Source organism: Myotis daubentonii, chromosome 2 (assembly GCF_963259705.1).
Source record: "Myotis daubentonii chromosome 2, mMyoDau2.1, whole genome shotgun sequence".
Taxonomy (NCBI): domain Eukaryota; kingdom Metazoa; phylum Chordata; class Mammalia; order Chiroptera; family Vespertilionidae; genus Myotis; species Myotis daubentonii.
Genome location: NC_081841.1, coordinates 214,256,591 through 214,271,195, shown reverse-complemented (window position 1 = coordinate 214,271,195; position 14,605 = coordinate 214,256,591). Strand labels below are relative to the sequence as shown.

At 57.4% G+C, this 14,605-nt stretch overlaps 1 protein-coding gene across 4 annotated transcripts in view; it reads right to left on the bottom strand.

Annotated features, from left to right (window-relative positions):
- Positions 1 to 4,900: 4,900 nt before the first annotated feature.
- ACSL1 (acyl-CoA synthetase long chain family member 1) overlaps positions 4,901 to 14,605 on the bottom strand; it is a 61,293-nt gene continuing 51,588 nt past the window's right edge. For all 4 annotated transcript variants that reach the window (XM_059685687.1, XM_059685688.1, XM_059685689.1 and 1 more), the window contains 9 exons: positions 13,488 to 13,622; positions 12,785 to 12,880; positions 11,843 to 11,915; positions 10,479 to 10,567; positions 9,417 to 9,533; positions 7,931 to 8,074; positions 6,954 to 7,055; positions 6,756 to 6,827; positions 4,901 to 6,469 (listed from right to left, as the gene is read on the bottom strand). In XM_059685687.1, the coding sequence (XP_059541670.1) occupies positions 6,329 to 6,469; positions 6,756 to 6,827; positions 6,954 to 7,055; positions 7,931 to 8,074; positions 9,417 to 9,533; positions 10,479 to 10,567; positions 11,843 to 11,915; positions 12,785 to 12,880; positions 13,488 to 13,622 (969 nt within the window). In that variant the 3' untranslated portion in view covers positions 4,901 to 6,328. The remainder of the gene's footprint in view (positions 6,470 to 6,755; positions 6,828 to 6,953; positions 7,056 to 7,930; positions 8,075 to 9,416; positions 9,534 to 10,478; positions 10,568 to 11,842; positions 11,916 to 12,784; positions 12,881 to 13,487; positions 13,623 to 14,605) is intronic.

Here is a 14,605-nt window from a genome sequence, read left to right as displayed (position 1 = left end):
GGTGCCTGCCCAGGCTTCAGGTCCCCGCTGACGGCCCTTGCCCACCCAGGCGTGGTGAGGAGGACATGAGCACCTGTGCAGAGTGCGGCCTGTTGCCCACAGCAAATCCAGTCTCTGTGGGCGATGCACAGACCTTCCCAGAGACCTCATGAGCCTGCGGTGTGTCTGTGCCGGCTTTCCCGCCTTCCTCCTGAGGCAGAGCAGCTGGTCCTACCAAAGCTAGGGTCCCTAACGATCTGGGGGGTTCCCAGCGTCGCCGAGAGCAGCCACATGTCATTTTTGAGGAGCCATACCCCGGACCACAAGTCTGTGCAGGGGTCGGAGCCCCTCCGGGACAAAGACATCCTTAGGAGCCCAGGCCACTCGCCTGAAGCTCAGCAGCACCACTGCCACCCAGCAGCCACCCAGAAGCCACTCAGCAGCCACCCAGCAGCCACCCAGCTGCCACCCAGCAGCCACCCAGCTGCCACCCAGCAGCCACCCAGAAGCCACCCAGCAGCCACCCAGCAGCCACCCAGCAGCCACCCAGCTGCCACCCAGCAGCCACCCAGAAGCCACCCAGCAGCCACCCAGCAGCCACCCAGAAGCCACCCAGCAGCCACCCAGCTGCCACCCAGCAGCCACCCAGAAGCCACCCAGCAGCCACCCAGAAGCCACCCAGCAGCCACCCAGAAGCCACCCAGCTGCCACCCAGAAGCCACCCAGCTGCCACCCAGCAGCCACCCAGAAGCCACTCAGCAGCCACCCAGCAGCCACCCAGCAGCCACCCAGAAGCCACCCAGCTGCCACCCAGAAGCCACCCAGAAGCCACCCAGCTGCCACCCAGCAGCCACCCAGAAGCCACCCAGCTGCCACCCAGCTGCCACCCAGAAGCCACCCAGCTGCCACCCAGCAGCCACCCAGCCGCCACCCAGCGACATGTTTTGTCAGCAAGTTCGTGGCCAAAGGCAGACGAGAGCGTCCGCAGCCCGAGGCCGAGGCTGAGGCTGTTCTAGAACCAGGCAGCCTGGCTCTGGTCCTGTCCGAGCCCGACAGGGATCCAACTGCTGGCGTGCTCCGAAGTCCTCATCTGGGAAATGGGGACAGAGGCCGCATTTGGCTCGCAGAGTTGAAACGTGGCCTGGGCCATCGGTGTAAAATGCTAAGAACAGTGCCTGGCCTGCACCAACACTCCACACCTTAGTCCTTCGCAGTATTCCAGGGAATCTAATAACTGAGAGTGGGACTAAAATATGTAACTGCCAAACGCCAAATATACTTACTTAAAAACAGACCGAATTTTGGAGCCGAGACAGTGAGGGCGTGCGGTAGCTGGGCCCGCCGGGAGGGAGGGGTGGGATGAGCTCAGGACAGCAGGGCGACTTCGGCTGGATCAGCGCTTCCCACCTGGGCCTCTGGGCTCAGGCTGTGCCCGGGGGGAGGGAGGGCTACTGAGAGGCAGGTAGTGAAAGCAGCCAGCACACAGCGCCTGGCGGGAGATGGGGCGCCTCCTTCCTCCTTCTGTCCTGGCTGGAGAGAAGGTCTGAGGCAGAGACCCTGGCCTTGGGGGCACAGTTTTGGTCTGGGGGGTGGAGGGCCACCATCGCGCTGTAGGTGAGCGGGCACTGCCCCAACAGTGCACCATGAAGGTTAAGGACCGGGACGGGCCCAGCCGGCATGGCTCAGGGACACTAGTTGCTCTAGGAACCAGAAGGTGAGGGTTTGGTTCCGGGTCAGGGCACGCGCCCGGTTTATGGGCGCGATCCCCAGTGTGGGGCGTGCAGGAGGCAGCCAATCAATGATTCTCTCTCATCACTGACGTTTCTCTGCCTCTCTGAAATCAATAAAAAAGTATTTTTTAAGGAGAGAATTGGGAAGTATTTATGGATTAATACTTATAATATTTAAAGAACTCCTATAGCTCAATAACAAACAAACAAGCAACCCGATTTTTAAAATGGGCAAAGGACTTAGGCTTTTCTCCCAAGAAGACACACAGATGGCCGGTGAGCACAGAAAGGACACTCAACTTTACTGTCACCACGAAAATGCATCCAAACCACCATGAGACACCAGTGTGCACCCATTAGGAGGGCCGTTACAGACATAACAAAACGCAGAACCAACGAGGATACGTGAGGATGTGGAGAAACCAACCCTAGCGCACTGCTGATGTAAGATGTGGAAAACGGCAGTTCCCCAGAAAGAGTAAGAGCAGAATCACTGTGGGATCCAATGGCTCTGCTTCTGGATGGCTGCCCCAAAGAACCGGGAGCAGGGGCTGGGACGGCGCTGGCACTCCCATGGTCACAGCAGCGTTGGTCACCACAGCCAGAGGGCGGGAACCACCCAGTGTCCATCAACGGTGAACGGATCAACTAAACGTGGTGTGTACACCCAGTGGGATATCATTCAGCCTCATGAAAGGAAAGGCTGGCACCTCCTACAACACAGAGGGACCTTGAGGACGCTGTGCTGAGGGAAGTAAGCCAGTCACCGGAGGACACAGGCTGGACCCCATTTGTGTGTGGCACCTGGAGAAGGAAGTCAGCGTCTTGGAGACGGAGTAGCCTGTGGCCGCCAGGGCTGAGGGAGGGAGTGAGGAGGAGGGAAGAGGGAGGAGGGAGGAGGGAGGAGGGAGGAGGGAGGAGGGAGGAGGGAAGAGGGAGGAGAGAGGAGGGAGGAGGGAGGAGTTAGGAGGGAAGAGGGAAGAGTTAGGAGGGAGGAGAGAGGAGGGAGGAGAGAGGAGGGAGGATTGAGGAGGGAGGATTGAGGAGGGAGGAGGGAGGAGTTAGGAGGGAGGAGGGAGGAGTTAGGAGGGAAGAGTTAGGAGGGAGGATTGAGGAGGGAGGATTGAGGAGGGAGGAGGGAGGAGTTAGGAGGGAGGAGGGAGGAGGGAGGAGGAAGGAGTTAGGAGGGAGGATTGAGGAGGGAGGAGGGAGGAGTTAGGAGGGAGGAGGGAGGAGTTAGGAGGGAGGAGGGAGGAGGGAGGAGGAAGGAGTTAGGAGGGAGGATTGAGGAGGGAGGAGGGAGGAGTTAGGAGGGAGGAGGGAGGAGTTAGGAGGAGGGAGGAGTTAGGCGGGAGGATTGAGGAGGGAGGAGGGAGGAGTTAGGAGGAGGGAGGAGTTAGGCGGGAGGATTGAGGAGGGAGGAGGGAGGAGTTAGGAGGGAGGAGGGAGGAGTTAGGAGGAGGAAGGAGTTAGGAGGGAGGATTGAGGAGGGAGGAGGGAGGAGTTAGGAGGAGGGAGGAGTTAGGCGGGAGGATTGAGGAGGGAGGAGGGAGGAGTTAGGAGGGAGGAGGGAGGAGTTAGGAGGAGGAAGGAGTTAGGAGGGAGGATTGAGGAGGGAGGAGGGAGGAGTTAGGAGGAGGGAGGAGTTAGGCGGGAGGATTGAGGAGGGAGGAGGGAGGAGTTAGGAGGGAGGAGGGAGGAGTTAGGAGGAGGAAGGAGTTAGGAGGGAGGATTGAGGAGGGAGGAGGGAGGAGTTAGGAGGGAGGAGGGAGGAGTTAGGAGGGAGGAGGGAGGAGGGAGGAGGGAGGAGTTAGGAGGGAGGATTGAGGAGGGAGGAGGGAGGAGTTAGGAGGGAGGAGGGAGGAGTTAGGAGGGAGGAGGGAGGAGGGAGGAGGGAGGAGTTAGGAGGGATTGAGGAGGGAGGAGGGAGGAGTTAGGAGGGAGGAGGGAGGAGGGAGGAGGGAGGAGGGAGGAGGAGGAGTTAGGAGGAGGGAGGAGTTAGGAGGGAGGAGGGAGGAGTTAGGAGGGAGGAGGGAGGAGGGATGGAGGTTCCAGTTCTGCAAGGAGAAGGGAGTGCTGAGGACGAATGCCCTGGTGGCTCACAACAGTGTGGACACACTTAATGTCACTTCAAGTGATTAAGGTGGTAAATATTATGTGTATTTTACTGTATATTTTTTAAGAAAATTTAAAAAAACTAGTGTTTGTATCAGCTTCATTACAAAGAGGGATTTTGTTTAAAAAATTCAGGTATTTGTTCAAACAAGACTTGTTTAATGAACACCGACTCGATTCCAAGTGCTGTGTCCGCGCTGAGAGGGAAAAGGAAAGGTCCTAGAGAGAGAGGGGACGAGGAGGGTGAGAACAGACAAGGTGAGGGTCTCGGCACTGAAGGAACAGGCAGAGGGACACGGAGCCTCAGCAGAGACGTGCACGGGGCTCGCGCGTTACAGGAGGCCAAACATCACAGCAAACCCAAGATGGACGGGGTCGAGGGGAGACCGGCTGACACACAACAGGCTAAGAACGTGAGGGCAGCCCGGTGGTGTGGCTCAGTGGTTGAGCGTCGACCTATGAACCAAGAGGTCACTGGCTTGATTCCAGGTCAGGGCGCATGCCCAGGATGTGGGCTCGATCCCCAGTCGGGGGCGTGCAGAAGGCAGCTGATCAACGATTCTGTCATCATTGGTGTTTCTCTCTCTCCCTCTCCCTTCCTCTCTGAAATCAATAAAAAAGGAAAAAAGAAAACAATTTTAAAGAGAAATTAAGGGTTGATTAACACCAACAGAAAGGGAAAGCTTTAAAAGGACAGGGTAGAGGACAGGGCACAGGCAAGGCCGCTGCTCTAGGAGACCAGTTCTAAGCCAGGGAGAGAACAGACGGGATTGACTGAAACAGCAGAATTCCGCCCAGCACCGAACCACCCACTACAGCGCATCTCCTGAAAGGGGGTTTTCTAGACTATGCGTCTTTTTTTTTTTTTTAGACTGGGCTTCTTATTCCCTCCGTGGATTCCTTCTCCACACCCAGCAGGGCTGCAACCGGAGCCGTGCAGGACGCATTAGAGGAGGCGGGAAGGAGGGGGTCGGGGAGCAGGGGGGCCGGAGGGGGAGGCAGTGTCCCTAGGGGCCCAGGGCCACGCCTGCTGCCCCAATGCCACGCCCGACCTGAAAACAGACGCTCCACTCCCGTGAAATGCAGAAATATTTATTTTGGTTTCCTTCATTGTTTTTGGAAATTCTGTTTTGGTTTATAAAACATAGAAATAGCCAACACTTAAAGCAAACATTCGAAACCCCCATGTGACGAGTTACTGACGCTTGTGCAGAGAGGAACATACACTCGGGTGAGGCTACGGAGCGTCACACGACGAGGACGTGAGTGCCACCCCCGTGCTGTGCGCCACGTGTGCTCACGCCCAGAAGCGACCGCTTCAAGTGCACGATGACCACGTGCTCCCGTGCCCGTGGCCGAGGCCGCGGGAAGTGAAATGCTGCTAATTTCCCAAATTAACTGAAAGGAGTCCCGGGAGGCGTGGCTCCCAGGAAGCCAGTGCGGCCTTCCACCCCGAGAATCTGGCTTTTGCCGAATCATTTCACAGGAGCCAGGAAGCGTGATGGCAGGAGAGCGAGTTTATTGCCGTCCATTCCCATTCGTGCCCACGCCTATCCACTCCCTCATCGCCTCGGAGACACGCCTCGCCTGAGGGTTTACTCTGGGGAAAAGCGAGGGAAGCACACCGTGAACTTCTGATACGAAAACCACGTTAAAAACCCGTGGGCCGTCACAAACAGAGGGATGTGCAGTGGGGATGGAGTGGACAGTTGCTGAGGCGTCACAGTTGAGCGTGGTCTTGCCAGGTGAGTCTTTCCTTCTTGAAATGCTTGTCCTCACTGTAAGGCAGGTTTTCTCACAACCCCGGGGACAGAGGGCGGGCGGGCCGGAGAGGAGCCGCGAGCACGCTGCTCCGTGGGCGCCGGGAGCGGCCGCGTCTGGGACTCGGTGTGGACACTGTCCGGAGTCCGTCTGTCCTGGGCTTCGCTGGGAACCGTCTGCGCCAACAGGAGCAGAGTCGGGAGGAAGAGCAGGTGTTCCAGAAGCCTTCATCCGAGGGGCGTGAGCGTGGGGGGGGGGGGTGACAGGGATAAAATCATCTCTGGTCCACGCTTGACAGTCCCAGCCGGAGGCTGTTCGCGAGGGACAGGTTCCTTCCAGTGCACAGACTCTCCCGGGCAGCGGGCGGCTGCAGGGTTTGCAGCAAGCAGCAGACATTCAGAAAGAGCAAGTCCGAGCCCCTTGGTTAGGAAAACAGGGGGACAAGTTCCACATCCGCCTTCGGACCCAGGGAATCTCGAACAACCTAGCACATGTAAAGTCTCCCTTGACAATTGTTAAGGCTCGTTTTGGAAATGGTGTGTCACCACACGGGGCCAGGGTCTGCCACGCCCGGCGACCGCAGGGCAGCGTCCCGCTTCCTCTAATGTTCCTATGACAAGAACCCGACGCACACGTCACACACGGCGCCCTCCCCTATGCTCTGTAGTCAAATCGCCAACGTGAAGGCCACCGGGAGGAGGAGATGGCGGAGCTACGTGGTTTCTCCGAGCGCTCCTCCTCCCTTAAACCTTGATGGTGGAATACAGTTCGTCTATCTGTGACCTGAAATAATTCCGAAGTTCTGGCCTTTTCGCCTTCATCGTCGGGGTCAGGAGGCCGTTTTCGATAGAGAACAGTTCCGGGTGGAGAGCGAGGCCCTTGACCTGCAGATCAGCAAGGAGGAGGGGCAGGTGGAACCCCAGTCCCACGCACGTCGGCCCCAGGGGATCAAGGCCCTGGTGGTGCCAACCAGCCTCTCGCCAAGGGAAGGGCGGCAGTCTGAGGGCAGAGGCCGGGACTGCCCCCTGACCTCCAGGGAGAGAATCTCGCCGTCCCCCCTGCCAACCACCCCACGGCCCTCCTCATGCACGTCCTGAGGTCATCTCACCGCCCCCCCCCCCCCCCCCCCCGTGACCTACAAGAACGGAGGCACTTTCCAGGGAGTCTCACCTGCTCAAATGGCTTCAGGCCAGACTCCTTCCCCAGCCGCACCAAGTCCTCTAGGATGGCTTTCTTGACGTCCTGAAGAGACAAGAGAATGAGGCGCTGGCCTGCAGCCTGGGAGGGGTGGGGGGTGGGGGGGAAGCCCTGCAGCCTGGGGGAGGCCCTGCGCGCACTGCACACTCGGCTGGAGGCCAGCGCCCTTACCTTGCTGCGGCACAGCTCCTCGAAGGACCCTGCCAGGCCTCGCTTTCCCGCCCAGCGGCCCAGCGTCTCCACGTCGGGGACCACGATTGCGACGAGAAAGGCCTTGAACACAGACAGGGGGGTTACTACCTGGCCTGACCCACAAGTTCTAGCATCGCAGACCCCGGGAACTGGCACAGGCTGCAGGTCCTCTGCAGACCCTCCTGCCAGCCCGGCCCTGGCCAGGGCAGAGCTCGGGTCCTAAGTCCACGGCATCAGGAATTTCACAACCATGTCCTCCGAGAACCACTGGCGATCAAGATCTAACAAGACCCTGCTTTTTATTTACTTTTGGGTGTACCTTTCAAAAATAAATCAGGGTCAAGTCGGCAAAAAGGTGGCATAGAGCAGGTAAATAAATAAATAACAAGTGACAGGCACGGTACGATTCCAGGTCAAAGAAAAACAGGCGCTTTCTTTTATGAGAAAACACTCTTCTAAAGCTCAAGTTTATAACATGATTAACCTTCCGGAAACTAGGTCCCCTTCTCTCCCTTGTCGCCATCTGTCCAACATTTAGACGTTTCGCTACAATACTGACCTTGGTTTTCAACTGTAAGTGCATGTTGGCTCACAGCCACCGTTTGTTCACAGATGATGTGGGAGGCATATCGTAAGTTGGGCTTAATAAGTTTGAAAACGCTAAACTTTAGAATAATCCATGTCAGTATTTCCCTCCGAATTAAGCTGGGAGTGTATTTTTACCCACTCCCTAGCCTAGTAGCTTTTATCCGCCTCCCCTGGTCCTCTGGGTGAGATAACCATGTGGAAAGTAAAGAGAAGAAACTTTCTGAGGAAGAACCCCGACAGCAAAGACCACCAATGCATCCGAAACATCCCAGCGGGTCAGGCCAGAGAGCTGTCCCACCATCGCACTGGGGCCTGGAGACAGGCCTCGCCACGCCCGCGTCAGAGCGCACAGCTCGGAAGGCACCCACCTGCAGGCTCTCTCCGTGGACAAACACCTGCGCCACAGGCTCGCTCCGCAGGTAGATGTTCTCGATCTTTTCGGGGGCTATGTATTCTCCTTGTGCCAGCTTAAATATGTGCTTCTTCCTGTCGATGATCTTCAGGGCCCCGTTCTGTCCAGCAGAGAGGAGGGCTGTGAGTGGCCAGGCTGGCCGCCCCGGGAGCACACCCTCCACAGGGCACTTTGTGGCGCCCTCGTTCCATCCTCACCACGCCCGGCAGGGTCAGTCACCATCCCGTTTTACAGAGAGGGAAACTGAGGCTCAGAGAGACTAAGAACTGTCCCAAAGCCACTGAGCCAAGCGGGGTGAGAGGCGCGACCCGGCCGAGCCCATGCGCACCCCCCTTCGCCCCTCTCCAGCTCTGGCAGCGCTCAAGGGGCTGCTGTCAGAGGGGCCAGCTCCGTGCAGCCTCCTACCCGAACCAGGGACACAACCGGCGCCCCTCCCCCTCCCACAGTGCTGGCACAGAGCAAGGCTCAGCAATGCTTCCTATGCGACGGGTTTATCCCTGCCCCCGGGCTCCCGGCCCTGCGGGAAGCGTTGGTCACCTGCCCACCTCACACTGTGGCACCCTGGAGTCTCTGGCCAGACCAGCCCAATGCCAGCAGTGCCCACCGACTGTCACCCCTCCCCACCCGGGGCCACTGCGGGGAACTTCCAGGATCTCTCTCCACCCCTGTCCTCCTCCGCTTTCAACAGGGGCCAGCGCCAGGCTGAGAACCGATGCTTAATCCCTCTTGAACCCGGGAAGAGGGACTTAATTTATTCCTAAAGAGCGTGGGTATCTGAAATCTGAATTACTTAGGGAGGCATTTTTCAAATCAATACAAATGTCATAGTGTTAAGCACCTTGGATCTGTAAGAATCAAACAATACACCATAAAAATGACATTAGCCATTTCAGTGTCTGCAGTTAAACCGGTTAATGACTTTGGAAAGCAGTGGCTGTTACTGCAGCTGCAAAACTGGCCAAATCTCTGGGGGCCGCGTCGGCCAAGCCTCCCGCTCCTCAGCGGCGTCTGGAGTTCCTCTGCAGTAAATGGCCCTGAGACCAAGCAGAGAGGAGGCGGTCTGAGCTGGGAAATGCCTGTCCTATTTTCAAGAGGACGAACCCAAGAACCCCCAGTGTTCAGATCCTGCCCTTGTCCCTGGCAGCCCACCACGGACACCTGTTCACCTGCAGCCTCAGCGGCAGGCACAGCACTGCCCGTAAAAAGCCACAGGCTCTCTGCATTTCACACAGGAAGCGGCAACCAGAACTGATGGCAGCCACCAACATGAAACCATCCGCTCAGTTCCCGTGAGAATCCTGCACCGCTTGCTAAGGGACAGGCCCGCCCCCCCCACTCGCCCCAGGACAAAGGGAAAGGGAGCGCCAGGGGCACGGCTCCGGCACCGGGGCGTGCTCTTCCCTCCAGGGCAGGGAACGGGGTGGCGGGGGTCCGACCCGTACCGGTAACCACTTCCCGATGTCCCCTGTGTGCAGCCAGCCGTCTTTGTCCAGCGCTTCTGCTGTTTTCGCCGGGTCCTTCAGGTAGCCTTGAAATACATTTGGCCCTTTCACACACACCTGAGGGGGAGGACGGGGTAGGGGGAGATGGAGGTCAGGAGGGACACACCCCAGAGTAAGGGGAGCAGGTGCGGGTGACGGCCTGCGGAGGTGTGTGGGGAAGCTGTTCAGAGAGGAGGTCCCAGGAGTCCTCACCACAGGAGGACACATTCCTTATAGGGTTTGGTGCCTCTGAGGTGAGGCTGTGGGCTAACTTGCTGCGGCCATCATTTCAGCACAGGAGGCAGGCTTTGGTGCCGCACACCTCAGACCTGCCCGCCTGCGTGTCAGCCACACTCAATCCCTGGGAAGGTGACCTGTCGGTGGCATTCACAGGGGCTTCTCCAGAGAGAACCGGGGTGAGTGTGAGTGAGTGAGTGTGTGAGTGTGTGTGTGTGCATGTGTGGTGTGTGCATGTGTGTGTGTGCACACGCGTGTCCCGACTTTTAGCAAGAAGCCCTGGATTCCAGGACCTGAGGGTGCTGGGCAGCGCCTCCAGGGCCCCACTTCCCTGTCTCAGGAGCCTCAGCTGCTGTCCAGTTGCAGGGCTGATGCTGCTCTGGGCTCCACTCAAAGCTGCTGGAGACCCCGAGGGAACGAGATCCCTCTAAAGTAATCAGCCCCCCACCCCCCCAGCCTAGCGGCAGCGCACTCACAGGCAGGTGTCCAGGGCAATGAGACGGGAGCTGTGCCAGGGCTCAGGCCACCGGAGCCTTTGCGAGCTCTTGGGCCCCCATCCCTAGCATGTCTGGCCGAAGGAGGCATTGGCGGCCCCTCCCACCCACCCCCGGGAGCTAAACATAAATGGACTTTCAGAAAGAGGCTCGTCTGACCCCAGGATCACCAGGGAAATCACGCTCAGTGGCGCAGAGGCCCTGGTGACCCCGAGCGGGGCGGGGCGCCGCACTGGTCAGCCGGCTTTACAGGCAACGGCAAGGAGGGTGAAGGACGAGGGCCCTCGCTCACCTCGCCCTCGCCCTTGGCAGCCAGGTAGTTCATCTCTTCCACATCGACCAGCTTTATCAGATTGCACGGCATGGGGGCACCGACGTGGCCTGTGTGTGCAGTGAAAGAACGGTTAGTCCTGGGGCTGGACTACCCTCCGGCCCAATCACTTTATGACCAGTAGGCCTGCTCACAAGAACAGCTGGCACGCACTCGCTTGCTGCGTTACAGCCAGTCTCCCCGGACAAATTACTCCTAAAAGAAAGGCCGTTTGAAAGGTTCATGTCTCCAGGGACCTGCCCCAGGTTTGATGCTCTAAACTCCTTTTAAAGTGCGAACAATTTGGATGCTGCTCTTCAGGGTTCCACGAGCACCTGGAAGCGAGCTTTGCACACACGTTCCCCTGGCCCCCCTGGTCCGATGGCCCCGGCCCACCTGCCCCGACAACTTGTTACCGTCCCGGTTCTCTGCGCGGAGAGAAGAGCGGTAGCGGCTCTTCTCTCACACCCCCCACCCCCGACCCCCCGGTTCTGGACAACACGGCCTTCATTTCCCGAGTGTGAAGGACCAGGTTTCAGGATGAAGTTTGTGAAGACAGGACGGTGCTTCTCTTTACAGGTAACGGAACGGCCTTGCCAAAGGCCGGTGGGGTTGGGTTCTTTCCCCCACGCAGAAGTGACAGAAATTAGATAGGTTGCAAAAGCACTGCAATAACCCTCCCCGCGTGTTCATCATCTCGGCTTACAGAGGTCCCTGTTCCATCTTCGGCTGGTAAGGAACCAGGCGTTAAACACTGAGCACCGCGGAGCAGGGTCACAGACTCGGTGCCCACCGGGCAGACCATGCTCCTGGGCCATGCGGATGCTCGACCCCTGCCGTACACGCTGCTCCCGTGGCAACGCCCGCACAGACCAGAGCCTGGCCTGCTCACCGGGTGGGCACACGGGAGGGCGTGGCCAGGCTGGGTGGGTACCCTGGCCCCCAAGCAGGATGCGGGGTCAGTTCTTGCCCATCATTTACATGCTTTTAACCCACGACCGGTCGTTGCCTCTCAGAGCGAGCAGGACGTATCCCACAGGGACGAAATACACACAATGTACGTCTCAGGCCCCAACACAGAGCCGCATCCCGGGCAGGGGCTGAGCCCACTATTTCTGTGTGTCTCCACGTTGTCGCTTTGGGAACAAGGACCTGTGCGTCTCTCTCTGCAGTCTCAGCATCCAGCACAGCACACACGGTACGTTAACTGAAGTTACCGGCGGCCACTAGCCCCCGGTCAGTTCCTGCGAGCTCTGCTGGGCTGAGACGCAGCACCAATGAACGGTGAACTCGACCCCACTCCGACCTGCAGGTGTCCACAAGGCCTGCCCCGCCCGTCACCGTACCTGCGGTCCAGTCTCCAGGGATGGTCAGGGAGCAGCCGGCCGTGCACTCGGTCTGTCCGTAGCCTTCGTAGAACTGGGTCACAGGAGAGGAAACGTGATTAGAAGGGGAGCCGTGGCCGGAAGTGCACAGAAATTAAGTTCCCCTAACCCCTGAGTAACAGCCCACGGGGGTGAAATCTCTTCGCATTTCCTGTTTGGTAAATTCATTCGATACCACAACATGCTTTCTTATGACGCCCAAACGTCCCCCCGCTCACGCCAAAGCCAGCCCCGCCCATGTTCATTTTCTACTTTGTGACCTGCGGAAGGCGAGGGAGGACCCTGACACGGAGGACAGTCCCCTGCACACGGGCCACCCAGGAAGGCACGGCTTCGCCAGCTCGGCCCCCCGCCCCCCACCGCCATGTCCTCTGTGTCAGCTGGTCTCTGCTGTCTCCCGCCCCCTGAAGACAGGTTCTCTGCCTGGTGCACAGGTGGCTACTCCTTACCACCCACCCACACCCTCCTGCCTGACCCTCAAACAGCACCACACAGTGTGGACACCAGCGCATGTCCCCTGCCTGGGGTCAAACATACCAACTTCTTTCTCTAAGCAACCTGGGAATAAGAGGACGGTCTATGTAAAAATAAGAGAGCCTGGCAGGCGTGGCTCAGTGGTTGAGCGTCGACCTAGGAACCAGGAGGTCACGGTTCAATTCCCGGTCAGGGCACATGCCTGGGTTGTGGGCTCAGTCCCCAGTAGGGGGCGTGCAGGGGGCAGCCAATCAATGATTCTCTCTCATCATTGACGTTTCTATCTCTCTGCCTCTCCCTTCCTCTTAGAAATCAATAAAAATATATTAAAAAAAGGGAGGACGCCCACAGGAGAACGCGAGTGACTGTGGAAAGAAGACCCCTGGGCGGGACGAAGGCTGAGACGACGGGCCGTGTGGAGCCGCTCACCTGACAGCCAAGCGCGGCTCGCAGAAACGTCAGCACCGTGGCAGACACGGGCGCGGCCCCCGTGATCATCAGTCGGACCTTCCCTCCCAGGTTCGACTTCAAAGACAGGCAGGAGAGAAAGAGGGTTAAATGGTGGGAGTCGGTGAGCGCCCCGTTGCCTGGCCCCCAGCTCTCTGCAGGCCGCACGGAGCTCGCCGATGCTGAGAACCGCAGGCGGCCGGAGAGGAGCACCCCAGAGTGTTTTCCCACCCGGCACTGCACCCTTTGCTCTGAACTGGGATGGAAGTAAGGCGGCACCCCCACGTGCTGGTATCGTAAGGGATTAGAACAAGAGTGTGATGGATTTGTGGCAACTGCCACACTTCTGGTGTTTTTTCAGACATGATTCTTCTTTGCCACTCATGCCTAAAAAGTGACCTCAGGAGTGATATTCTTCTTCCAGAAAAGTAAGACCAAACAGAGACGAGGAAAGGCTACAATATCCTGGTTCCTTTTCCATGCTCGACAGCTACAATCTCACTGATTTATCTTGGATCCTGAGGTTTTTGTATTGGCTTTGTCCTTAATTTTTAGACACGTGCCAGAATTAATAACAAGGTGTCATTCTCTCTTCGCGTCACACCTCTCTTTTAAAAAGCGCCCCCCAGAAAATCTGAAGCCCAAGTTAGTCCCCATGACCAGTAGCAGTGAGGCCGGCTGCTACCTGTATTTTGCGGAAGATCAGCTTATCCCACAGGCTGTTGTTCCTAATGATGCAGCTGCGCAGCTCTGCTTCTTTCCTCTTGGAGGCGAAGTCCAGCAGCCACCGCTTCAGTGTGGTGTTTGCCTGCCCAAAAATCTAAGGGGTCAGGAAGGGAGAAGGTGTCACAATTCCTAGAATCGGGAAGTCAGATAACAACAAGTGCTGGTGACGGCGTGAAGGCCCGGTGGTGGACATGTAACACGGTGCAGCTTTGGAAAACGGTTCCTCAAACAGGTCAACACAGAGCTATATGACCCAGCAATTCCGCTCCGCGGTATCTACCCAAGAGAAATGGAAACACCTGTCCACAGGCATCTGTCCGGGGCAGCACTATTCATAATAGCCAAAAAGTGGGAACCACTCAAATGCCCATCAGTGGATGGACGGACAAATGAAATGTGTTACATCCATACGGAGGAATATTATCTGGCTGCTAAAAGGAATGAAGTACAGATACATCCTACCACCTGGAAGAGCCTTGAAAACATGTTAAGTGAGATGCCAGTTATAAAAGAACACACATCGCATGATTCCAGTTATATCAAAGTCCAGAATAGACAAATCTATAGATTCAAACAGCAGATTATTTTTTGCTGAGGGGTGAAGGCGGGTAGCAGGATGACAACTCAGGGGGAGGTAAAGGGCTTTTTTTTTGAGGTGATAAAAATGTTCTAAATGGGCTGTGGGATGGTCGTATAACTCTGTGAACGCACTGTACACTCTGAGTGGGTAAACTGTGTAGAGCTGTTTTAAAAAGTTTTTTCTAGAAGAACTGTTAAAAAATGAGTAGGTTCTCACAGATGGCAGAAGCCATGCCTCAAAATAAAGAGCATCACATTGCCCAGGCCAAAGTCACCGTGGAGACTGCCCGCCACTGCTGACCCTGCCCTGGCCGTGTGCTCCACGCTGTAAGGGCCCCACAGGGGCCTGGCTTTCTCCATCCCTGGTTTGGCTTAGTCACTTCTCTCAAGGTGGCTAAGCAATATTTTACATGTGCCTGGAGTGTTCCAATTTATAAAACCACTTCACAGTCACTGTATTCATGTGATGCAAAAAGCAACTTTATGAGGCAGACAGAA